Source organism: Ipomoea nil, unplaced genomic scaffold (genome assembly GCF_001879475.1).
Source record: "Ipomoea nil cultivar Tokyo-kokei standard unplaced genomic scaffold, Asagao_1.1 scaffold3314, whole genome shotgun sequence".
NCBI classification, from domain to species: domain Eukaryota; kingdom Viridiplantae; phylum Streptophyta; class Magnoliopsida; order Solanales; family Convolvulaceae; genus Ipomoea; species Ipomoea nil.
In genome coordinates, this window is record NW_017619742.1 from 2,033,205 (window position 1) to 2,059,583 (window position 26,379).

The following is a 26,379-nucleotide window of genomic DNA, read 5'->3' on the forward strand; positions in this document are numbered from 1 at the left end:
TTAAAACCCAATATATATATATATATATATATATATATATATATATATATATATATATATATATATATATATATATATATATATATATATATTCTAATCCTTTGATTCTCTTCCCTGCTTTTGGCAATTCTCCATTCAAAATCTCAAATAACAATTAGCATTTTCGGTCGGGACGTTCTGCTAATTAGCAATTACTATTAATTTTATTTTTTAATTAAATTATATTCCCAAATCTCAATGAACAGTGTGCAATAGTGATATTAATGGAAATGTAATGTATATTGATTTAAAATTGCTTAAAGAGATTTTATCGAAAGAAAAGATATGAGCAGTGAGTATATTGAATTCAATGAAACAAATGGGTTGTTTTCTAAATGCTAATATTACATATCGAATATTATTGACTATCCCAATTATTGTTGCCTCTGCATAAATGAGTGTTTCAAAATTGAAATTGTTGAAATCTTACTTACGATCAAATATGTTGCAAGAGAGAGTCAATGAAATAGCTTTATCTCCATTGGAAATAAGCTTTTGGAATTAGTTGATATCAAAAGCTTGGTATCAATGACTAAATTTGATACAAATTACGTAGTCATACATTTAATTTAAAAATATTAATAATCAATGACTAAATTTGATACATATACAATAATCAAGAGATCAAAACCAAAATTTTTTCTCAAATTTATTACAAAGTTCATTATAAACACCAAAAATAAAGTCCAAATGCCCCAAAAATCTAAATCCTAGTTGCTAAAACCTGAACTCCTGCCATCCTGCGTCACCATCTCCATCTTCCACTTTCTATTGCTAAAAATAAAAAAACATCATTGGAAAATCACTACCAAACCTCCAACATATATCACCCCCATTAGCATTGCCCAACCCCATCACCTCACCGACCATCCTTTGGCATTTAACACCTCCAACATACAAATTCATCATCAACTATGTTGCCATTCCCCCCACCTCCCCAGGAAATAAAAAAAAAACGCATTCGTAAAACTACCACTATTACTCACCTTTTGTTGTGATCATAGGATTGATAGCCTTTAGCTTGTAGCCTCATCGGAGAAACGGATTGCATTCATAATAGAAACAATTCAAAGGAAAGGAAGAAGAAGATAATGTAGAGAGAAAGTGACAGCAATTTCCATTCATCATCCTTAAGTACATTTATACATGATACATATATATAATAATACTATAAAGGAAATGGGGGGGGAGGGAGGGTTGGGGCGGTGGCCGGAATGGGGTTGCCCATGGATGGGGGGTCTGGGATTGTGGTGGGCATGGTGGTTTTGGCCGGTGTTACGGTGGGCATTTGGTATATGTTATTATTGTTTTTTTTAATTCGTGGGGGGGGGGGGGGTGGGGGGGATGGAAAGGGTATTTTTGTCCGTGTGTTCTGTTGTCCGGTGTGGGTACCTATTAGTTTTGTACGTAGCATCAAATGACACAACATCTCCGAAAACACTATACTGCTTTCTTGCCATGCCATCTGCCCAGAAAACACGTGCCAACTGGTCATTCTCGTTTGCCTCGTATTCGAAATACATATCGTCATAGTCCGATTTGAGATCGAGGTATTTGGATATTAGCATTTGCGCATCTCCTCCTTGCATGTACGCCAAAATCTCTCTTCTATAGTTCTTGAAGTCTTGTTGTGTCGCTCCCACGTTTTCAACTCCTCCCACCATCTCGACGTACAGGTCATGACTTTTACTAGCCCCAATATTGACTTTTGAGCAATTCACGATGAATTATTGGTGGCCAATATCTAGTTTTCTGTTCCCTTTCAAGAAAGGTTTGTAACTCTCCTCGCACAAACAGTGGGTGTGCCCCTCTTCAAACTTCTTCACCACGTACCTTCCCGTACTGTTTCTTCTTAAAACTATTTTGGCCATGCACCCAACCCTGTTAGACGGGCGTCGTCGTTTTGTTTGTGTGGTGGTATTTTGTCCAGTTGTGGTGTTTGGTTTTGCATCCTTATACCCTTCACGATTGCACACTAGTTTCTTTTTCAGGATGATCCCGTACCTGTTCTTAATGTCGGAACTCTTGCGCACATCAAACCCAGTTACGGATGCATATGTCTTGTAGTACGCGATTCCATCTTCCAATGTATCAAACACCTGATCGACAGTTGGTTTTATCGATGGGTCACATTCCGTCAACCAAATGCTCGTACCGTTTTGGGGTTCATCCATCACACAGTGTTGGCTTTTCCCTCATTCTTCCATGCTTATGTCACCTGCGTAAGGATTCGTATTATTCGTACTGGAGTTTAAAACCATAACAGTACTCACGCACCCGCTTCGTATTATTTCAGTCCATACGTAGGCTAACAGTTTAAAAAACATAATTGACACATTCGCATGGAATTAAGGCATCATGCACGGATTTACAGCATACGATGCACCCACTGAAACACAGCTAAGTATACACTAAGATCGCATTTATGTCAACTCATTATAGGCATGGTGCACAAGGCTAAAGACTATCACGCAATCACCCATATAACACACAGTTCAGTATATACTAAGACCAAATTGTGGATGACTCATGATAGGCGTGGTGCACAAGGCTTCATACTGCCGTGCACCAGCCACCACAATCGGACTCGGCCTCTCCGTTTACTGACATAGTATCATGGATCAACCAATACCAACGCAATTGAGGCAATACGCACAAGTATAAATACTCTCGTGCAACCATGAAACCACCCATCGGCCCTTAAGTTATACACACATGCACAAACATACATAGACACACGCATCCACCACATTTCATCCAATAGGTGCTAAACGGCCACATTTTTTTACTACTGGGTGTTTGTCCTTTGCAAACTAAAGGACAAGTTTAACCAACAACATTCGGATAATAGAAAGCCAAAACCAAAAACGTCAACAACCATAAATCGAATACACAAATTTAAAAAAAAAAAAAAAAAAAAAAAAAAAAAAAAAAAAAACCTCTTCCCATTCATACGCATCTGTACTGCGGGTTCTAATATTCATACACAGCAGCTCACATTCACATTTGTCACATTATTCCCATCATTTTGCTCAACATATTATACTTCTACGCACTCACCACTACATACCAAATTATCCCCAAACGGCCTCCCTAAACGTCAATGGTTGGTGTATATGTTGGTTTCCATACTCGTCGCAATCTCATATATACGCACAAACACACATTCAGTTTGTTGGGTTTTTAGTGCTAAAACTTTGTAACTCGCAAGCCAATACAAAAACAATTACAAAAGCTAGACACGCACAAACCGTGTACCTGTTATGAACACACCTGTGATGGTAGACGTTTGTTTGTGCAACCTCACCGGTCCGGCTTCCAACATGGAATGTCTCACGCGTTTTTTCTACCCTTCCCATGTGATGTATCACCCCATATATATTTCCTGTATTAATATCCCTTAATTCATGCTTAGCTTCCCATAATAATTTTAACCATAATTAGGCCAACAGGTACAATTACTGTTAACACCCTTACTTAATGACCAATCTTTATTTTATTCTACGAGATCTCATGATCTCAACCATTGATTGGGAATCAATCTATGGATATCAAGATATCTCACAGGATCATCTAATTAGGGGGGTGCACCGGATTCGAAGCCTATATATATATATATATATATATATATATATATATATATATATATATATATAATAAAACACTCTTCCTTGGACATTATTTGACTATGATCTTGCCTTGTTAAAAACTTGTTAGGAAAACTCAGTGGGAAAACTCTAGACAAGAAAAGAGTACAAGGTATATGGATAGTATACATTTGAATACCTTCATGCCTCGTTAAAAACTTCACTAGGAAAATCACGTGGGAAAAACTCAGTTGAAGAAAAGAGTACATGATATCTGTAAAATCATATATTGTACTGATTGCCTCATTAAAAACCTTAACTTAAGAAAACCTCGTGGGAACAAGAGTACAATCATAAGCCTTTTAAGGCATAATCTTCAGGATTTGGGAGTTTATCTACTTTAGCATTTATTTTGCAACTTTTTCCCATTGACATTACTATATCATACCCATGCCTCGTTAAAAACCACACTAGAAAACCCCAATGGGAAAAACCTAGTGAGGAAAAGAGTACATGGTATGTATATATTGCAAAAAGTACAATTGTTAGTCTTTTAAGACCCAATCTACGGGATTGATTCGAGTGAATGTACTTTCCTTCTCCCCCTGAAGATAACAATCTTCAAATTCTATAAAATTATTGTTTCAGAAGATGTAGGGACGAGATATAATACAATCTTCAAGATTGTCACTATAGTTAACATTTTATACAATTATTTCGTGACTCTTCCGGAGTTTACATGGGTTGAGTATTTATATAACTTTGTCTTTAAACATACCCACTTTATAAATTGTAAGATAAACTTTATTATCCTCACATAGGACAACGGAGGTAAAACAAAACATAACTAGTTTTGGATTTGGCACCACGGGGATCCAAAATAATACCCAAGTAGTCTACGAATACACATATCAGTATATCGCATAATTATCAAAATCCTTTATAAATCAAAGATACTGGAGGATATTTGAATATTATTTCAGTATTTGATTATATAGGAGGAGTCCTAGGTGTTATCGGTATTTTCATTATAAGGACAATTGTCAGTTTTTATGCAATCATGGAATTTCTGGTTCTATAATTGTATTCCAATAACAATTGAATTGGACTTCCAGTCCTAAATTGTCCTCATTTTCTTTTTCGGGTTTAAATGGTCATTTATCTACTTCAAGAGATTTGGACAACTGTTAATGTGATAAGTCAATGATACTTATCTATAAGAATGCGTCAAAGACATTTTTCTAAAATAGTTTAATTGGTGTATAAAATTTCTTTCAAAGAAATACCCAATCTGCATGTCGAGATACTACTTGATTTTCCAAGTCCTTTTGTAACACCCCACTTTTCTTAAACTTAATTACAGTTCTAAAACCAAAATCAAGATAAACTAAGTAGCGGATAAACAACTTAAATAATAAACTAGTGGGAATGTCACCGCCACAACCACCTCTCCACGGTGATTGCACATGCTAAGGATGAAACTAAATCATTAAACCAAACTCACATTCAAATTACTTAACTTAAAGTCACTTGGGGAAAACACCATGATGTCTATCATCGAACATAAGCATCATAAGTCTACAATCCATCATCAAACATCATAATAATAAAGAGAGTTTAGACTACTAGATCTACTAAACTAGTCTAACTCGATCATCTCTCAAACGCTGGGCCCACCTGAAAGGGGTTTTGCAAAGCAACAAGTAGACAAGTAGGAAAACACCCGTTAGCACGAAGCTAAGTATAACCACACTCAACCCTGTAAAGCACTACAGTATATACTTTGGAAAAACATTTGTTCACAAACTCAATCAAACAATCTCAACACTTAGACAACTTTAGATACATCACAGACTTTCTATATACTCGCAACCTATAATATCAACAGGCATGCTTCAAATATAAATAACTCATCAACATAAATACTCCAACACATATTTCTCATAACGAACTCATGCTAACAAGAAATTTCATACTATCAATCAATACGAAATTATCTTCATGCTTTCAAGTTCTCATCTTGCAAACTAGATATAAAAGACATCAAAATGCAACTAAGCAATCATGCTCAATATACAATCTCGGTTAATCATTCTCATTATGCAATCTAGTGCAATACTATACTCAAACGCAATCTCGTGCAATACTATAAGTATACTCAAACACTCGTTTGTAAAATAGAATACTTTTCTGTGGAGGTTTCTTAGAGCCACAAGGACTCGCTTGCTTTCTTTTCTTAGAGTCGCAATGACTCGCTTTCTTTACAAATGGACGAGGTAGGAACTTCACCGTAGCGTGAACGAACCTATCCGGGCACGGCGTCTAGCCGGCCTAATACTCATCTCGTCCACCGAACCACTCTCTTGGTTCTATGCTCAAACTCTGTGGAATCAGGTATAGAACTATCAGCGTGCACACCCCCTGACCAGGATTCCAAGCCTGGCGGACAGTTTCCAACCTCGTAACGTGGGAATACGCCGCATTACAAACGGGTCCTCCAAAACAAGATTTTCCCCACCATAGATATATATAGATATATCGCTCATGCATCTCATATATGCAACACTTAACTTATGCAAAAGACATGCACATACTTCTCAATTCATTCTCAAAGACAAGATACAGATGCTCTACGTGGAATGAGATTTTTGGAAAATAATACTTAGGCTCACGTTGGCCACTTATGCACTTTTAAAACATGATTTACTTGGAATGCAATTTACTGTACAACATGCTTCAAATTTATCTATCACAGTGATCTCTCAAGAACACAATATCATGTTTGGTTTGTAACATATCAAACTCTGTATATTTCTACCATCAAAATATACTTCGAATTCCATTGAACATACAACACATTCTACTCATGCTTTTCTAACAATTCTTATTCACAAACTGTTCATGCTTCTTTATTCAATACACAATTAGCATCAGGAGGATAAAACAAAGCAATTCCCAAAACAGTGAACTCAAATATCATTACTGTGAAGCATTTCATCACAAATTCTACCATAACATGCTCATTTCTAATCCAAATTCAACGAAATCAAAGTCAAAACGTGCGTCAAGACAGCCTCGAGGTACCGAGCCACAAGGGCCCGTGACACCTGGTCCGAAATGACACGTAGCTGAGCCACAAGGGCCCGGCCACTGCACAGGAGCATCTCACAGTCCATGGGGCGGGGCTCATCAAGGCCCGCCCCCACAAGGCGCTGACTTGCCGGCCCTAGGCAACGGCCCTATCCTAGGGTCATTCCCTAGGCCCGGCTGGCCACGGCTCTAGCCAACGGTCCCCTTGTTAGGCCGTTGGCTGGGGCCGGTGCCTCTACTGGTGCACACTGCTTGTGCACCAGATGATTTCTTTTCATCTGTTAAGCATTTTTAGGCAAATCTAACACATCCAAAACATCAACAACACATCATAGGCAAGTAATAGATCACTTAATAGCTCAAACACTTCAAGAATCTAGCATTTCTACTCATTTCTATCCATAAAACAATGGTTTCACAGAGCCAAACATAAGATGGGAGTCCATGGGGTTATACCTTTGTAGCTTCTCTTCTTGCTTGGACCTCAGCCTCCTCTCCACTCAAACTCCACCACTACCTTCACCACCTAGCACCCCAAACAACAACACAAGCTAACTAAGAGAAGACTCAGAGAAAGGGGCTAAGGAAACAATACTAGAACAAAGTGAAGGAATGGAAAATGGAGGAGGAAACTTACTGTGATTGTAGCTCTCTTTTATCAGACAAGGTTTGGAGAGGCAAGGGAATGAGATCAGGGAATCAATGCGGGAATAAGGTGAGTTTCATAGGGTGCAAAATCCTAGGAGATTCTGTGACACCCCGTAAATCCAAACTCTAATCAAGGATTAATTAGAGAATTAATCCTAGTCTCTTTGTTAATATATTCCTAAAAATCCTGAAATTCAATAGTCGAGGGACTAGATTTTGACTAGTCACTAAAATCAAAGGGGTTGTACCTTGTGCTTCTTGAGTTGTGCCCTTGTTCCCTTGTCTTTCCAACTTTAGTAAGGGTATGGATGTCTTTCTACCTAAGGTTTATGGTTCAAGCTAACCTAGCAACACTCCTTCATTTCATTCACCCTACAATCTAAACACAAAAATCTCTAGCTTCTCTCTAAAAAGGTGTAGCTTCTTCTCAAAGCTAGGACTTGAGCATTCCAAATCTTGCAAGTTGTCTCCCAAGATTCCTACTTTCTTCATCTTGATCATAGGGGAGGGTAAGATCCTTGGTCTTTTGGTGTTTTTAACCTCCTTTTAGGTGTCTTTTTCTAAAGATAGAATCTTTGTTGTCTTTTGGTTTGTGTATGAAGTTGGTGTGGAAGAGGAGCTTTAGGAAGGGCTTTCTAGGGGTGAAAAGAAGAAGTTATTAGGCTACAAAGGTAACCCATGCTTTACAAAACCTATTTTCTTACTTATATGATGATCATTGGCTTCTACTTGTGATTCTTGTGTTGATTTGTGAGATTTGATGCATTATCTTGTGGTGATGCATGTTTAGAGCTTGTTCTTAGGGTTCTTGAATGCCATTGCTTGGCTATTTCTTGGGTTCAAGTCATATTGTTGTTTTGTGTGAGATTTTGGGTGTTTTGGACTTGAATTTGGACTTGTTGTTAAAAATCTCTGAAGGGATTATTTTGGTGTACAGGGCGAACCCGCGGGCGGAATGGCGGGCAGGGCCCTACCCGCCGCCCCACCCGCGGGGAACAATGCTTCGTGGGTTGGTGTACCCGCGGGCGGAACCGCGGGTGGTTGTCCACCCGTGGCCCCACCCGCGGGGAACACTGTTGGACGATGTCAGGGATTTGTTCCCCGTGATTCTTTTGACTCGGTATTGATGTTTTGACCTCCCGATGTTGTTTTATTGGGCTATTTGTGAGTCTTCTTGATGTTTCGTATGTCTAGAACGGTATGTTAGGAATCCATGTAGGATTTGGTGTCTTGAATCGTGCTAAGGGTCTGACTTTGTGATTCGTTGGACTATTGTGTCTTGAATGTTCTATGGAACTACTTTTGGTTTACCCGTTTGATAAGCATGTTAGTTTGATGTTGAAATGCTAGTATGTGCGGTTTGTTCTTTCTTATTGGGATTGGCAACTTGTGTTGACCATCGTTTGGTGTTGGATTGTGATCCTTCGTTGTTGAGTATAGTTTCATGTCTTTGTTGTGATCCATTGATTGATTCCTATGATATGAACGTATGTAATCGTTGTACCCTTTGATTGATACTTGATTAAGGTTATTGTGGAACCTTAGTCTTCTTGGTAATGATGATGACTTGTGTGATTATGATTGAGATTGGTGGTTTGTTACTTGAGCTTTGCTCACGAGTTTGGCGGTTTTGTGATCATGAAATTAATGGTACCCTCGTGTACTGAGAGTTCGGCGGAAATGTTAGTGGATGTTGGTGGGGGGACGACGGTCCCCGGAGGCAAAAGGTTGGACTCAGACGTACAGGGGTTACTTGGAGGTAATGGTTGGAACTGAAATAAGGCCGGGGGTAGCCATAAGGTTGAAACAGGGCATAAGTTTGGAACTATGATACTTGTGATATGTAGTTGTCACTGTGGCATGTAGTTGTCGTTGTGTGAATGTGCATTCTTTGCTATTGAGCATGTCTTGATGTATCATACTTTGTGATCAGTAGAATGCATCTTGAGTTGTATTGTCCTTCATGATTCTTGTCTTGTTATTGTCGTAAGGATGGTGATTCCTTTTCCTTTTGAGAGTGTGAATGAGTCCTTGAAGTTGACTTCTCTCTATGGTTTTGAAATGATATATATTGTATTCCGTTTCAAAATGGTTTTGACTTATACTTATCTATATATGTTATTTAATGCGTATTGATGGGTTACCAGCAATATTCGCTGACCGGGTGTCATCCCCATGTTATGTTTCATTGTTCTACAGGTTTTGAGTAGATGCCCGAGAGCGCTAGACTTTGAGGGTTAGATAGCTTAGTCACCTTGTCTAGACGTTTTGTTGATGGCCTGTGAGCCTTTTGAGCGGCCTATGTGCCTTGACTCTTATTGACTTGTTTTTACTGTTTAGTTTTCCCGCCTGTGCATCTTTAGTACTGTAAGATGTGGCAAATACCCCGGTTTAGGCTTGCTTCTGCTTTATGTTTAATGGATGATTAGTTGCTTTTCTCTTGCATTTAAGTTTTAAAAATATGGTAAAATCGGGGGTGTTACAGATTCTCTCATGATTGGTGGATGGCAAAATGGTAATTTGCTTAGCCAAAAAGATGAATCAGGGAAAGGTTTTGGAGGAATGTGGTTCACCAAGCTTCATGAACCATAGTCTAGAAAGGTGATTTTTAAATTGTTTGGGGTAAAAATAGATTTTTCCAAAGATGATTTCTAAACAAACGTTTGGTTCAGATGCCTCCCGGTCTCACTCAGATAGGTTTCTCAGTTTAAAACTTGGTACGCGAAGTACCCGGAAAGTTAGGATTTTGGAATTAAAATAAGTTCCGGTGTTGAATTAATTTAAAATGTAACGCAAAATAATTTATTCAAACACCAATTTATCTAAAAAAAAAAATTAATGGAGTGAAAATGGCTATTTTGGAATTTCTTAAAATTGGATTTATAAAATTAAATTTTGGGTTGTTACACCTTTATTTTACAATAAGCCCCTTAATAAGTACCTAATGGTACATATTCATTTTGATAATTTCTTATTTTAAGATGAATTTACTTAATCAATTGCATTACTATTTTAAGTTAAGTAAAGCATTTGTACTGCAACAACAAACATGTTGTGATATTTACGTTCTTTCATTTTGAGAATTATAAATCCATCAAGGATTTTTCAGATAAATATTAGTGTCTAATGACCCATAATTTCTAGACCATGACTTTAACAAGCTAAGCTGCATATCTAAATTTATTATTTTACCAATTATGTAGCGGAACTTTTAATGATATTCATCATGAGAGAGTATACTTGATTCTGGGTTTCTGCGTGAACCCTTAGGCTACAGACTCGCTTTAATCTCACCACCTTATCATTCTTGTTTTTTCCTTTATACAAACATCATGTGTAACCTACAAGGTTAATACTTCAATAGTGTATAAAAAGCATATATTAGTCAGTTGAGCTATATATGCCTTTTAATTGCTCTCTTTATACGTTAATCAATCTAGGTGCTTCTGACACCTAACTCTGGATGTGATAATATGAACAATTTTGAAAGACAATTGCGTTGTCGACAACATATAACATTTTTCAAGAATTTCCCCCCCATATATATATATATATATATATATATATATATATATATATATATATATATATATATATAGGGGAGGCTTCAAGTGAGAACCTTTTGTTAGGTAGGAACCTAAGAACTAATTTAAGCCATTCAAAAATTGGTAATCAATGGACAAGATCATATTACAATTTAATTAGCCGTATAACCATAATTAATTACAAGGTTAATGATGTAATTCTCTTCAACATCCACTTAAAAGGAAAGATTTGATCTTGATATTTTCCTAGATTTTAGGTGCCGAAACTAAGGAAGTGTTAGTTAGGAGTTTGGAATCAATTAGGAGAATACATCTGGATTGCGTGCGTAGGCGTCGACATGAATGATCCTCTCTTTCCATTTGGGTTTGGACTCACCACTGAAGTATAGGCTAAGGCCTAAGGGGTTAGAGTTTTAGCATTCATTATAGTTAAAATAGTATCATGTAATACATAATGAGCAGAATAATTTGAGTTAGTTTACAGTGTGCTTTTGGGTTAAAATGTGTGTGCCATAATGAGCAGAAGTAATGTGTTCATAAAAAGATATAAAACAGTTTGATGTGGTAAACTACGGTATGCACTTGGATTGTGTTGTGTGCACTTGGGTCAACGAATTTGTGCATATGCACCAAAACCAGATTGGTATTAAATACTATGTTGTGCACTTGGGTTAAACTGTGTGTGCCGTAACGTCAATAATGAGTATGTGGATTAAAAGACGCAAAACAAGTTGGTGCGCACTTGGGTTGAACTATGTGCACTTGGATTGATAGATTAGGGTTTGCACTTGGGGGTTGAACTGTGTGCACTTGGGGGGTTGAACTATGTGCACTTGGGTTACACTGTGCGAGCCATAATTTGAAGAATTAGTTCGAATAGTTCGAGTATGAAAAGATGTAAAACATTGTGGTGTGCACTTGGATTGTGTTATGTGTGCCATAATGTGAAAAAATACTGAAAGAATGAATTCACGAAAATCAGATTGATGTTAAAGACTATGTTGTACACTTGGGTTAAACTGCATGTGCCATAACGTAAATAATGAGTGTGTGGATGAAAAGACGTAAAACAAGTTGGTGTGCATCACTTGGGTTGATAGATTAGGGTGTGCACTTGGGTTACATTGTGTATGCCATAATTTGCAGAATTAGTTTGTGTATGAAAAGATGTTAAACATGTTGGTGTGCTGGATTGTGTAGGGTGTGCACTTAGATAGAACTGTGTGTGCACTTGAGTTAACGAGTTTGTGTCATGATGCTCAAGAAAACTGATATACGAAATATTGTGAGGTTAGCGAATGTGTGCATGCACTAGTATAGGACTGTGCATGCACCAATACCCCCTAAACATGTTTAAAAGTAAACGTGTGACAAACGTTAATGATCAATCATTGGTATGCGAATAAATACCTAGGGTACACTCAAAAAATTAAAAAATAAAATAAAAGTCATGTCATCCTATGAATAGTAAACGTGTTTGTATATGCTACATTCAGCAAATAATTAATATATTACATTATTATTATTATTATTATTATTATTATTATTATTATAATAATAATATATAATTACTGTAACTCTGTAAGTCATCACCTTTATCCAGATCATCATCTTCAATCAACCAACAACAACCCAAAATCATTTTCCTCAAATCTCCAACCATCATCTTTATCATTCATTCCAGGCAAACATCTTCGTCCAATCACAACACCACCGTCTTCAACTATACCACCATGCCATCATCTTTATTCTTAATCACCTCATCATCTTTCATAAAGAAGACGACCATTTGCTGAGCCGTTCTCCGTGGTCTGCTACTCGGAAAAGATGTTGGTAATAACGAAAAAGCAGCAGCGATAGCCCACTTGGCTAATAGATACTGCGACTAGATAGATAAGGATATCGGCTAGTTTCTTCTCTCCAACGCAATACAAAACTAATGTTCAAATGGGAAGAGAATCCGTTTATCAGTCACCCACACTAACCGATCAGGACTAAAAAGCCTAAACTACCCTGTATTATCCTTAAATAAAACCCCTCCGCGTAAATTAACCCCATTAAATCTATTAAAAATATGAACCATTGATTAATCAAGATTAAAGGCTAAGATTAGTTCCTTGGTTCCTACCTAAAAATGGGTTCTTATATGAATCTAAGATATATATATATATATATATATATATATATATATATATATATATATATATATATATATATATATATAAAAGTAATTTTCGAAGTTAACCAGATTATAGCCATTTCCCAATGTTATTTATATCTGGTTGTTTCGCAACCCAGTATTATGATTATTTGGTGCACCTATAAATTTACTGGGTTTTTCTCGTCATCTGGACGATCGTCTTAAAGATTTAAGATTTTCAAGAGCTCTAAAATTTTTCAAGAGTGACAAAAATTCTTTACTAGATCTAGTTGTTTTGTGGATTCTTTATTTTTCTATACCAATGAATCTCCCGCACTTCTGGCGTCAATGAGTATCGATAGATATATATGGTCCAATTTTGGGGAAAGTGTATAGGACCTAGTCACTCTTTCTGAACTTCTAGTTCAATCTAATTGGTACGTGGATTTAATTTTTGAAGATCATTTCGTTTCACAAAAATTTCTTGGCATTCTATTTAAATTTGATCATATCTCCCCCTAATGCCGTGAACCGATCTTCATGCAGTCAGCATATCCATCGTGTCTCTCTCAGAGGCTTTCAATATTGGAGACAACAGATGGAGGTTTATATGGATACACTATGGTGGTTACATAATAGAATGGACTGCATTCATAATAATAGAAACGCAGATTGGGAAATGTTTGATTTGAAATCACGTATTAGATGTAAGCGGAGAATAAGGATATGCAGTGTGCCGGATTTTTATAATTAAAGCATCAGCATGAATACTGCATTTCCTCAAGAATATCTGGCAAGTTGGATTTTTGAAAAATAATGTTTGATGCTACGCCTTAATGCTCAATGTCATATAGTAATCGTCGAAAAACGGACGAAGTTAATTGGATAATCCTGGAATTGCGCATTCAACTTAATGATTTGGCTCATGAATTTCACAAATGCCATGTTTCGAGGGGACATCAGGCACACATGTGTCCATCGGGTGGAAGCATCGATGAGGACCATGAAATGCCAAAATGGTCCAGAGGAAGGATGAATTGGTCCACAAATATCACCCTGTGATCTTTGCAAGAAAACATGGGATTCAAAACCAATCTTAGGACACAAGGGCTGAACAATAAGCTTTCCCTTTGCACAGGGAACACAAGTGTAATCTTGTGGAGAAAGAATGTTCATCCTAAGAAGGTTATGTCCAGTCGAATTTGAAAGTATCTGACTGATCATAGATTGCCCAGGGTGACCTAAGCGGTCATGCCACATACCAAAAGAATGTGTATTTTTAAATTTCACTACGAGTGCAACACATGAGTTCTGCGCTCTAATATGTGAATAATACAGGCCTGAAGAAAAGGAAGGAAGTTCCTCAATCAAAAGAACGTTGCTTAGTGCCAATGATATTCGGTCCAACGGTTTCCAAGAGGGTAGAGGAGGGCTTTTTCGATTTTTAAACAAGTACCCTTAGGTAATATGAGTGACGCTCTTCCGGAGCCCACAATAGAAAACCCTTATCAAATGGAAAGAAGAAGTTAGAGGTTTGTAGATAACGATCAAACATTGAGCTCATGTTTCAGTAGATCAACATCATTACCAACAAGAGTGTTTGCTTCAGGCAATGCAACATGGTTGGATTCAACCTTGTGCTTCTCATTATCGCGTTTTTACAATCCGTTGGTAATTTTCAACAAAATGCTTCGGGGTGTGGCACGTACTTGATCAGTGCCATGTACACCCGCACTTGATGCATACTCGCTGCTGGGCTAAAGTTCTAATTGTATGAAGGTGGTTGTCCTCGACGAGTTGGATCATTTTGCTGTGTATTATGGTTTCGGGAATTATTGTTGCCACCTTTGCCTTGATTCCTATCGCGACCTCTTCCTCGGCCCACTTGGCGTTGCATGACTGGGCAACATTGTGAGCTTTGGGTAATGGTGCAGAGTTAAATTGGGACACAATTTTGTGTAAAGCCAAATTATAATCAGTTACTAACTTTAAAATCTTGAAATTTCAAATTAAGTCAGTCAAATTGTGTCTAAGGAAGGGCTAGGAATATTCGCAAGTTAAAACTATCCTCCAGGGATTTTTATAAGGCATATGGGCCCTTTTTCAGAAAGATATTCATTTTTTTGGTCATGGTTCAGATGGTGGCGAGGAAAAAAAAGGAAAAATTATGACTTTTAGCTTTCCAGGCCTCATTGCTCTTGAACTTCTGATTAATTGCTCCTGTTGAAACCAAGCTCGGTGAATTCACACTTGGTGATAGCAGCCAAGATCGAGATTTTTTTTTTTAAAAAAAAACTAAATATACTATGACTGACTAAAAACGAGGGTCCAGCTCTAAAGAATAATTTGTAATTCACATAATTAAAACTATAGATTATACTAATAAGACAGAATATGCATATGAATTCATCATATTATCAAAATAAATTGCACAAAATAACAATTTAATATATAAGCATATTCAACAATAAAAATTCAGATAATAGGCCCAAAACACTTTATACATTGATATGTATATCATAAAAGACGCAAATTATGCTGTGCAATCGTGTGCACCATACATGGTACACACGGTTGCAAAAACGACGTCGTTTTGACTAAAAATGCGCGTCCCACTTAAAAAAAAAAATCAGGTTCGATTCCCGACAATAGCATTTTTTTGTGCATAATTTGAATTATATATCCACAAATTCATAACAATATATCCACAAATTCATAATTATATATCCACAGTGAATGAATAACACAAAATCCAGAATGAATGAACTAAATATACACAATGAATGAACCAAATATCCACAATGAATGAACCAAATATCCACAATGAATGAACTAAATATCCACAAATTCATAACTATATATCCATAATAATTCATAACTATATATCCACAATAATACTGTTGAGGTAAATTGAAACTGATTTTTTTTTTTAAAATGAGACAGCGCGTTTTTAATCAAAACAACGTCGTTTTACAACCTTGAACAACATAACTATTCCATAAAAGATTAAAGGGAAAATGGCACTTTTTCCCCCTGTGTTATATACTTATAGCACTTTTTCCCCCTATATTATTTAAGTGGCAATTTTCCCCCCTGATATATTAAATGGACATATTTACCCTTAAAATAAATATTTCCTTTATTTTACTTCTCCAACAAATTATAACCACAATTTGAAAAAATAAAATACATTAATTGTTGAATTTAGAATACTTTAAAAATAAAAAAATAAAATTTTAAAATAATGTTTGAACCAACAGTTCAAATTGGATCCGAAATTGTGAAACAACGATTCAAAATAAAAACCAAATCGCGATTATATATACTTATATGTGAGAGTCAATATAAATGCGAAAAAAACATACACTATTTGCAAATATTATAATTCTAATTTTAAGCTATTACTAGTAGTTGTTCCGATTTGAACCTCTGGTTCACGGTTCAGAATCTATTTTTTTCCACTTCACAATTTTAATAAACGGAAACCCAAATATTGGGTTATGTTATGAATCATAACCGAATTTTTTTTTATTTGATTGCTATAGTGTTCGGTTCAGTTCGAACCGAACCGTGACCATCCCTACGTATAAACAATAATTTGTTGAACAAGAGAAATAAATAAAATATGTATTTAAGGGTAAAAATGTCTATTTAATATTATCATGGGGAAAAACCGCCACTTTTATAATAATTGAGGGGACAAATGTGAATGCATGAATAACTCAGGGGGAAAAAGTGCTATAAGCATATAACATAGGAGGAAAAAGTGCCATTTTCCCAAGATTAAATAATCATAAGCCAAAACATATTAACATGAAACTGGATCCAAAACCAATTAGAAGAAAGGAATTAGGTCATATTTTAGCCCAAAAAACCATGACCCATTTTATATTATTCGGATTTGGGCCTAAAAAAACCCGAATTAAGCTTTTTAGAAAAAAACAAGGGTGAAAACCCTTATTCAAATCAGACCAGAGGCACGGCAAAAAAAAGAAGTGATCGCAGAGCCGGAGACGCCGCCGCCCTCAGCCGGAACTCCACGCCGTTGCCTCTGCCGGGACGCCGATCGCACAGAACCGCCGTCACCATCGCCATCACCTAGCAGCGCCGGCCATTCGCGAGCCGCCTTCTGCTGCTGTCGCGTGACCACTGTCGCCGCCGCGCCTACCGTCCTCCGCCGGCGATGTTACAATCTTCACCGCCAAAGCTACACACATAAGAAAAACCTGACGTACACTCTCTGTCTTGCTTAGGTTTAATTTCAAACAATTGGAAGTTCATTTCTACTTGAATAGTTTCTAGCAACGAGTCTAAACCATATGTAGAAAATGTACTTTATGCATGTTGTTTGAATACATAATTGCAATGTGTGTGTTGAATGTCGACATTATTACTACGAAGCTTTGAGATTGCAACAATGAAGTCGGAAAAACAGGTCGTCTTTGTTGCAACAATGGAGTTTAGGAAGGAGCAATGACGTCTTGTGAAAACTAAAAGATCGATTTTTAACTTTTATATACTGTGTGAATTATGGTCCACGTAATAAAGATTGAGTAAACTCTCTTAGGCCCAAGACCAAATATAAGTTCGGCCCAAGAAATGCTAAATAATTTAATGGATTGTACTCTTGAATCTTACAACAGTTACAAGGCAGGAGAACATTTTGCGTTTATTGCTCCCCAGTCCTCCACGGGTTCTGGAACTCCCTTCGCTGCCAGTTTGCTTCTTCTCCGATCACTCTCTCCAATGGTAACTTCTTTTCCTCTCTAGCTTACATATATCATATATGCATACTATACAGTAGTATTCTCTGTATCTTTACAACTAAATTTGGGTTTGTTTGTTTTACTGGATAGCAGGAAATCCAAGCTTCGAGCAGTGGAACTTCATCTCAGTCTCAGCAACCGTCGCTTAACGATTGCCTGAAGCTCTTGAGAGGTGAGAGAGACGAGCAGCGGTTAGCCGGCCTACTTCTGGTAACAAAGTTCTGCAGTAAGGATGACCACGCTGCCATTCGGAAGGTATACGATGCCGTTGGGGCTCAATTCCTCTACCGCCTCTTGCGGACTGGTAAGTTTCAAGTTTATACAATTTGTTTTCGTAGCTGAAATGTAGTCAATGATTTCCACTCTATCAAACACTTAATTTTGTTGTTGATAGGGATGGGGAAAGGAGAAGCAGGCGGTGGTCGAAAGGAGAATCGTGATGCTTACTTGCAGTTATCTATCACCGTGTTATCAGCATTTTGTAGGGTTCCAGAGATTGCAGCCTCGGAGGATGTGGTCACGAAGATACCTCTCATTCTGGAGGTTATGTCCCAAGAGTATGGTTTCAACATACCTGATGCTATGTGTGTACTTGAGTTCAAATTCTACTATTGATGTGAATATGAGGAGAAGCAGTTTAGCAATGATGATTAGGTGATATGGATTAATGAAATTTGGGGGACTGCTGTTTTTGCTGTCCAAAGGTAGTAACTTTCATGATTGATGGCAGCTAATGAAGCCTAATGAATGAAAAGAAAAGATGGTAGAAATAAGAAGGAAAATGCCATTGTCTTGTATAGAGATGTTAATACTTAATAGATAATGCTAGGTTATTTATCAAGGAAAGTTATTGTCAGCATATTTCTCTCTGGAGAATATTTAACTCACTCTGGGTATGGATGGGTTTTTATTGAGTCATAGCTTTTAGATACCTTTTAATTGATTTTGTTTTTTGCTATTTCTGCTTAATTGGAAAGGGTTTTTTATTTTATTTTTTATTTTTTTAATAGTAATGCAGAATGTGGTGTTTGTTTGTTCTTGAAGGTCAGTGCCACCTCTCCTAGAAGAGTGCTATGAAATTTTACTTTTAGTATCGAGAGCTCATGAAGGATCAGTCATGACCTTATATACATCTGGTATCCTGGAGGTTCTAACATTGCAAATGCCCTCTTTCCCAGATGGTATTTATCTTGACCTGCTATCAGAATGTTAACTTCCTAATGGAAACAGTGTGCTTCTAGGTACTGCATAGTCTGTAGTGATTAAGCCTTTAGAATATTTGATATTCTAATTGAGGTGATTTTTCTTTAGGTTCACATTTGATGGAGCTTGCCATGTTACTCATTCAGTTGATTGTTAGCAAGCTTCCTGAAGAAAGAGTTTACTCCGAACATGCAACAGAACTGTCATTGCTGGTGAGTCCTAAAGTGGAGTGCCACTTGATATTTGTATCAACAGCCATTTCCTACCATATTTGGTGCTTACTTTTTTGTTTTTTTTTTTTTTCCCTTTTTCATTTTTCCTTGAGTTACATATGTATTCATATGTCTGTGTTTGTTATTTATTATTGATCATTGCTGCTCATGTGCAGGTGGTTGTAATAGCAAAGCAATTTGCTATGCTGCAAAATGCCCTGAAATTTGAAGCACTCTACCTCCTATCATCAATCATGTCAAATAAGTATTCTGTATGTGAATTTCTTCCATATTTGCCTCTCAAAAGTATTTTTGTCTACATAGTACATTGTATGCTGTGTTCTAAGAAGTATGTTGTATGTTTTCATGTCACTATAGAGCTTTGATTAATTTTCCCTGTATTTGTGGAAAATCAAGGTCCTTTCATGCCCTTATTTTTGTTCTGTATGTTGATTAGTTTCTCTTGTATAGTCTATGCTTTCTCTAAATGTTTGTTATTTTTAGCAATTGACTTTTTTGTTTATTGAGGACTTAATTTCACCTTGCAACATATTTGGTGAAAGTTGAAACAATTATATATGAGCTCATCGGTACTATGTCTACATTACCTAGTTCTACTTATACAATTTCTCTAGAATAAGTTGTTCACTCCAGAACCAGAACTCAACCAATTGGTGGTTATGAATTTATTATCTGCATGAACATATTAAATTGTAATCCAGTAATTACTCTTCTACTGTTAACTTTGACCTAAGTTCCATTTGGGGTGGCCTTGGAAGTTATCTGGAATCTTATCCTGCCACTGTATTATGCTATTTTCAGGCACCAGTGCATGATGCTCTTTGCTTAATATCTAATGATGCCTGGCCAACTAACTTGCGAATTGGCATTGTGGATATTTTGCAAAACCGAGTTGGTATGTTCCCTCAATGTCTGTGTATGCGTACTGAAAGATTTTAAATACCTACAAGATGGCCCATGAAATTGGCTGTGCTCTTAATTTTACCTTTTTTTGGACATGTAGCACCTACATCAAAGTTTCAGGCACTTGTCTTGGCTGAGTGTGTCATGTCTATCGTCGGTGAAGGGTGGCTTATTGGGGAGATGAACTTACCTAATGCTAAATATTCTCTTCCTGCAGATAGGTAACTCTGAAATTCCTGGTGTAGAACTTGTACTTAGTTTTCTTTTTTCAAATTTCTTCCTGCAAATTATTCCCCATTGTCAGAAAGACTGATTTGCATTTACCTTTTCTGCTTTTCAGATGTGTAATGCTTGTTTTGGAGTCAGCTAGGGTTGAAGTTGATGTTATCCTAAATGAGCTTGGATATTTGAAATATGAAGCCCCCAAGGATTCTTTGTCAACAGCTGAGGACATTCTAGTTAAACAAAGGAATCTTGGTGTTACTTTCTCTTTGTTGGAAAAAGTAATCAAATTTGTATCATCTTTTGCTGAAGCTGAAGGTACTAAATTTCGCTTGCTAATCCATCTTAGGCTTCATTAACATGAAAGTAAAGATCAAAACTTGCTTTATAATTTTATTTAAACTTTCTAGATAGTTTCTCATCACAAAGGCCATCCAACTGTCTTGTAGTTTTTGGGAATACCTTATAGAAATCCCTTTCAAGAAGTCACTAATATGGTGACATGAATATTGGAGAAGCATAAAATGAAAACTGAAAGTTTCTTGCCTGAGCAATGACAGACCTCTCTGGTCTTAACTTTCACTGTATTTGAAGGTTTTAGTACATGGTTCTCTTCTTCCTTTTACATTTAGTCATATTGATTGTTGGAGATCGAATTTGCTCCCCACATCCATCTAATTTCACCTGCTCTCTCCCCTTGGATGTGCATGTGATTCATCCCATGTAAATATAAATTCTTAAGCACTTTAGAGTAATTCGATACATCTGGGTTTTATTATCTGAACAAAAAGCATCTCATTTAGCTTACTATACATATTTTGTTGCCTCTGACTTTTTGGTTCACCATCTTGCTACATCAAAGTATTTGCGAGTGCTTGTTTAACCCATATCCATCTACTCTAAAAAGCATAAATTGGGTCAAATACTTAAAATTAGAAAAAAAAAAAGCTTTTCCGGCTTGATAAGAATTAATAGTGTCTTTTTAAGAAGCCCAAAGTTCAGGCTTTTCAAACAACTACTTTTTTAAGAAGCTCAAGTTGGAACAAACAAGATGCCGCTAGTTGTTTGCTAATTCCTTGTGCTTTTGCGTATTATCATGCTTCCTTTTTTCTTCTTTCTGATTATAGCAAAGATCCAAATGTCATTGATTTATTTTTTATTCTGTACTGTCAACAGAGCCACATATGAATTCCATCATTAGTGAGAGTACTTTCTCAAAGATTATTTTTGGTCTCAACAAGACAACTGATGTTGTTCTAGACTACCTGAAAGATGCCAAGGTAATAGCTTCTATCAGTATATCTGATTCGTTGTCATTGCCATTGTTCACTTACAACCATGGTCTGTAGGTGCATGAGCTGAGGAAAGGAGATGATCTTTTAGCCTCGGTGCGAATTATTGGGAGGTAGTAGCTATGCCCTTTATTGTATCCTTATTAAACCATTGAACTATAAGTGAGGATAGATAAAAATAGTCATTTTGCACAGATGAAAAACGAGAACTGAAAAAATAGTTGAGTGTAATGCATGTGGTCCCGATCTTCTAGTTTCTCTCTATTTTAGACTTGTTAATTGTATTCCAATATGCAAAATTTTGTCATTTCGTATTCCCTTAGTACTTTCAAAAGCTGCATGGAGCCAAGGATGTTGTCGCATGACTTTCATTTTTGATAGAGTAATATTTAGTTTCATTGTGAGTTACCTAAGACACTTCTGGTACATTTCTATGACTTTTGTCCTTAAATAACCACTGCTATGTTAGTTTGTTTCTAAGCTGGAATCATGCCGTGATGCTTTCTTACTGCAGATCAAAGATAACTTATCTGACTTTTTCTAGGTTAATTGACATCAAAATACTTTCTAATGCAAATTAAAGATGGTTTGCTTGGCAGGGGAAGAGTTAGATGTTTGTCTCAATATGCAAAAGAGATCCTGGGTCCCAGATAGTTTTGCTAATACAATGATTATTTAGTAATTTGTTTAGTTAATTATTTTTAAAACTAGTTTTGCAGAATAAAGAAAATGTTAAAATTTAAGCAGCAGTTAGTGAAACTAATGCCTTTGGAAAGTCTGGGGAGTTGATCCAGTTATTTATTTTCAGTTATCTTGCAGAAGCACCTGATGCATGCAGAGAAAAAGTCATTGAGCTTTTAGATTTCATGCTCTCAGTTGAAGGGGAAATGGAGCATAGGTTTGAAAATTTTGATGTTTTTCTGAGTTTTTTCCTACTCTAGATCTTTTTTTACCCACATTATTTATGTCATTGGATATATATACTATCTGATAGGGAAAATCTTACTTTATTATTGCAGCCCATTCTACTCCATCTGCTTCTTGCTTCCAATGCTTTGTCAATTAACTGTCAAGACTGCTGGATGTAAAGTTTTAACTTCTTCTGGAGCGTTTAGATCTGTAAGTCTGCAAATCCCTAAAACTGAAGAGGTGGAGTGTGTCCACACACAAACACATTCTTGTTTAGGTCTAGACTATCTATTATAAAGCTTCACATCACCGACAAGAGAGCAAGAAAAAAGAGACTGATAAAATAGCAATTGAAAGAAGAACACTGGGTTTGCTTGAGACCCAAAACTCCCTTGTTCCTTAGTTTAGGGTTAAATTTTTGCTTGTTTATTATTCCAAATAGTACTCCCTTTTGTAGGGCTGATTACAAGGATTCCAAAACTAATAATAATTGCCAAACTTTCCTAATCACTACTAATAGAAACTTAAAGGCACGACACTTGTTTACTTCTGTTACAACAAGGTAACTAGCTAATTTAATTTGTCAACTTCAATATCAACTTCTGAGCCTTGTGTTCTGCTTCCCCAAAATGCATCAGTTTCTCTTCATATTTCTTACTGAGATTCAATATAGTTGTTCGGACTTATTATTGCTTTATTCATCTTTAGTTGCTGTTTTTTTCATAACCCAATGTGTTGACTTTATTAATGAGTTTCTGTTTTACTCCTATTATTAGTTGTGACATGAATGTTGAAACACACAGAGTAACCTTTTTTTTGAATGGAAGTACCTTTTTCATTTCTCTCTTGAAAAGATAATGATAATTTCTGTTTATCTGCAGATTGTTGGATGCCTCATAATTTTGGTTAACAAAAAAGGTTACGAGAATGAGGATGACGGTTCCATACTTTTGGCATGTGATACCATTTTAAATGTTCTTCTAAAGGTTGTTCTTCTGTAGTTGTGCTTAATAAGTCAATAATGCTAGAATGATGTAACTCAAATATTTTCTTCTCTTTTTATGCTAGAGGGAGCAAATTCAATTTTCATTAGATGACCCCAGCTTTGTCAAACTGTTGGAAGCATTGTCGTATTGGACAGGTAATATCTCGAGTCATCTTACTACAAATTTATCAAATAGAATATGGGTAATAAACTGGATCTCTAATATCTCTTTCTTTTTAAAGTTAAATGTGCCTCTGCTTTCTTGTTTGCACTGTCTACCTGTTTTAGACTCCGGATTTTCTTCCTTTATTCTTTATTATAAAAATAGGAAAATGAAGTGCTTGCCAAGATAGCGAGATTGATTTGGAAGACGTATAAATCATTGCTTAATTATTCAGTCCAATCCCTTCTACCCATCTTGTCAATTGTCATCCATAAACATGAAACCAAGGAGTGGAGGGAAATCACATTGACATGAAGAAATAGTTGTTTACTACCCATGTAAAACTTGTATTAACAAGATTAGCTAGTCACACCTATTCCAAGTAAAAGATGACCATTGAAACTGTCTGTCAGTTTTGCTACTAACTTGCCCCATCATCTTTGTCGGTTGCTTGGTGTTGAGCTGTCCATATGGGTGACACATTCTATAGTATTCACAGGTTTACACTGAAAGGCAGCTGTGCCATTTCAATTTGAATTTTATCTTATACTTTTTCGAATTTGTAATCCAGAGGATTCAGATGACCAACAGAGAATTATGATGGCATCAAGCATCTGCTCGCTTATACTTGGTGCAACATCTGAGGCAGCTCTTCTTAACCATCCAGAATTTGACATTGGCAAGCTAAGTAGTCTGTCAAAGCTCATCAAAAGAAGTTTGACTTTGTGTGGTCAGGTAGCTTCCATGAATACATTAACACTTTACCACGTTTATGATGTTATTGACTGTGTTTTATGCCTTATTGTGGCTTTGTAACTCTGCAAGGAGTAGTAAATACTTCCAGTCTTTATCTCATCCCCCCTCCAAAACAAGGGAAAAACAACCTTTAAAGTGTGGAGTACAAAAAAGTGATTTATGAGTAAAAAATTGGCTGCTCTTCACAAGTCAACAAGGTTAAATTGTAGTCTCTCTGAAGTTGGGCATGGATTATGAGTTCATTTATATTTTTGAATGCCATTGAGGCAACAACAATGAAGTGGATGTAGTAATGTGTGTTAGGTTAAATGGCAGAAAGAGAGAAGAGTCTGAAAGACCCAGCTTATGTGTGTCTTTGCCAAAGCTTTTGAATCCAAATATGGTCATTTGTTCTTTATGCAGTTTCTATTGTGATTGTGTTAGAGTTTGGCTTTTTAAGCCCCTCCAATTAAAGCCGCCTTATTTTACTAGTTTCCAGTGTTGTATTATTATTATTATTATTCAAATGACAAGTTTAGGTAATGAATCTGCGGAATGGATTCAGGGTATGACATCTAGCTACTCCATAACAGCAATGGATCTTGATCAGATCATTAGCTCAGGCATGCTTCCTTCAATCTCCCCTTCATTAATAACGATATGATTTTCCTGTGCGGTCCTACATCTCTCATTCTAATGTTGGGAGACTTAGGAAATCAGTTGTTGATCTGATTGATTTCCATATGCTTGCTGCAGGATATTCGCAATGGGTTGACCGGTTTCCCCATATTAGAGAAGCCGTGGAGAGTTGATCGTTTATTTTCCCTTGGTTCAGTGAGTACGCTTGGTTCCTTTTGTGTGGTATCTATCTTTAAGCTGAAGGAAATTCTGTATGCTTGCAAATATCATCTTGAAAGTAGTAATACAAGCAAAAGCTCCATCTCATGTTATAGAATGTTCATGTCACTACAAATATGTAGACAAGACAGGTTTCTGAGATAGATGTTGGTTGGGGACTTGATCAGATTAGAGCAAAATACAAAGTTCAGGTACACCGAATGCACTGGTGAAGAAACTAAAGCTTTCAGGAGCGATCTAAGAAGCTGATTGGCCAAATGTGCTAAAAGTCGTAATTTATATTAACCATCTTAGCCTTTTTATCTGAATGTGAAATAGATTTGTTATGATATATATTGCTTGATTTTGGCATTGGTTGAGTGAATTAGGGGTGTTTACAAAGAGCTTGTCTTTTGGACATTGTTTTATGCTGAGACTAGATGTTTAGTGAAAATGGAGAGTAGTTTAGATTTGTATAAAATAATGATAAGAGAAGCTTTTTGGCAGCTAGAATTAGTTGAGAAATGTTTGTCCATGATTGAGTCGTTACTCCTTATCTGTTCAATGATTTGCCCATTTTGTCATTATTATGTTCAAATGTATGACAAATTCTATTGTGGGTAGAGATTATTACAGTTGGAATTGAATGAAAAACCGTAACTAAAATCGTATAAGTAAATCGGAACTCGTAAGTGTGTTTAAAAAATAAAGGAATTGGAACTGTTTGTTCCAAGTGTGTTTTAAAAATAAAGGAATTGGAACTGTTTGTTCCAGTTTCAAAATTTTTTTTTTTCCCTTAAGTAGAAGAATAGGACTAAGTGTTTATTATTATTAGGAAAAATGTACAAATAGGCCATTGAATTATTTGGGGATAGTAATTAAGTCATGGAACTTGAATTCTTCAAGTTCATCCATGAACATTTGGGTTGACATATGTATATTTTATTTTATATTTTATTATTTTTATTATCCTACTAAGCATTTGACCCTCTTCCTAATGCCATGATTTCTTGATTTTATTTCTTGACGTGTCAAGTATTGTATTTAAAAATAATTTTTTAATTTTTTAATTCATTTTAATA

At 36.2% G+C, this 26,379-nt stretch overlaps 1 protein-coding gene across 3 annotated transcripts; it reads left to right on the forward strand.

The window, feature by feature from the left end:
* The first annotated feature begins 950 nt into the window (after positions 1 to 950).
* Positions 951 to 25,868, forward strand: LOC109169577 (neurochondrin). Of its 3 annotated transcripts, none has more exons than XM_019318451.1 (19): positions 951 to 955; positions 17,733 to 17,798; positions 17,909 to 18,119; positions 18,210 to 18,372; positions 18,860 to 18,996; positions 19,127 to 19,230; positions 19,407 to 19,502; positions 20,053 to 20,146; positions 20,255 to 20,375; positions 20,495 to 20,694; positions 21,553 to 21,656; positions 21,726 to 21,781; positions 22,477 to 22,566; positions 22,688 to 22,787; positions 23,459 to 23,563; positions 23,646 to 23,718; positions 24,297 to 24,460; positions 25,026 to 25,083; positions 25,217 to 25,868. In XM_019318451.1, exons 2-19 carry the CDS (start codon positions 17,796 to 17,798, stop codon positions 25,270 to 25,272), a joined length of 1,935 nt encoding a protein of 644 aa, XP_019173996.1. In that variant the 5' UTR covers positions 951 to 955; positions 17,733 to 17,795; the 3' UTR covers positions 25,273 to 25,868. The 3 variants fall into 3 exon arrangements, with proteins under 3 accessions (XP_019173996.1, XP_019173994.1, XP_019173995.1); XM_019318449.1 differs by lacking the exon at positions 951 to 955 and adding an exon at positions 17,011 to 17,280 and having other exon boundaries at positions 17,693 to 17,798; positions 17,906 to 18,119; XM_019318450.1 differs by lacking the exon at positions 951 to 955 and adding an exon at positions 17,011 to 17,280 and having other exon boundaries at positions 17,693 to 17,798.
* Positions 25,869 to 26,379: the final 511 nt, after the last annotated feature.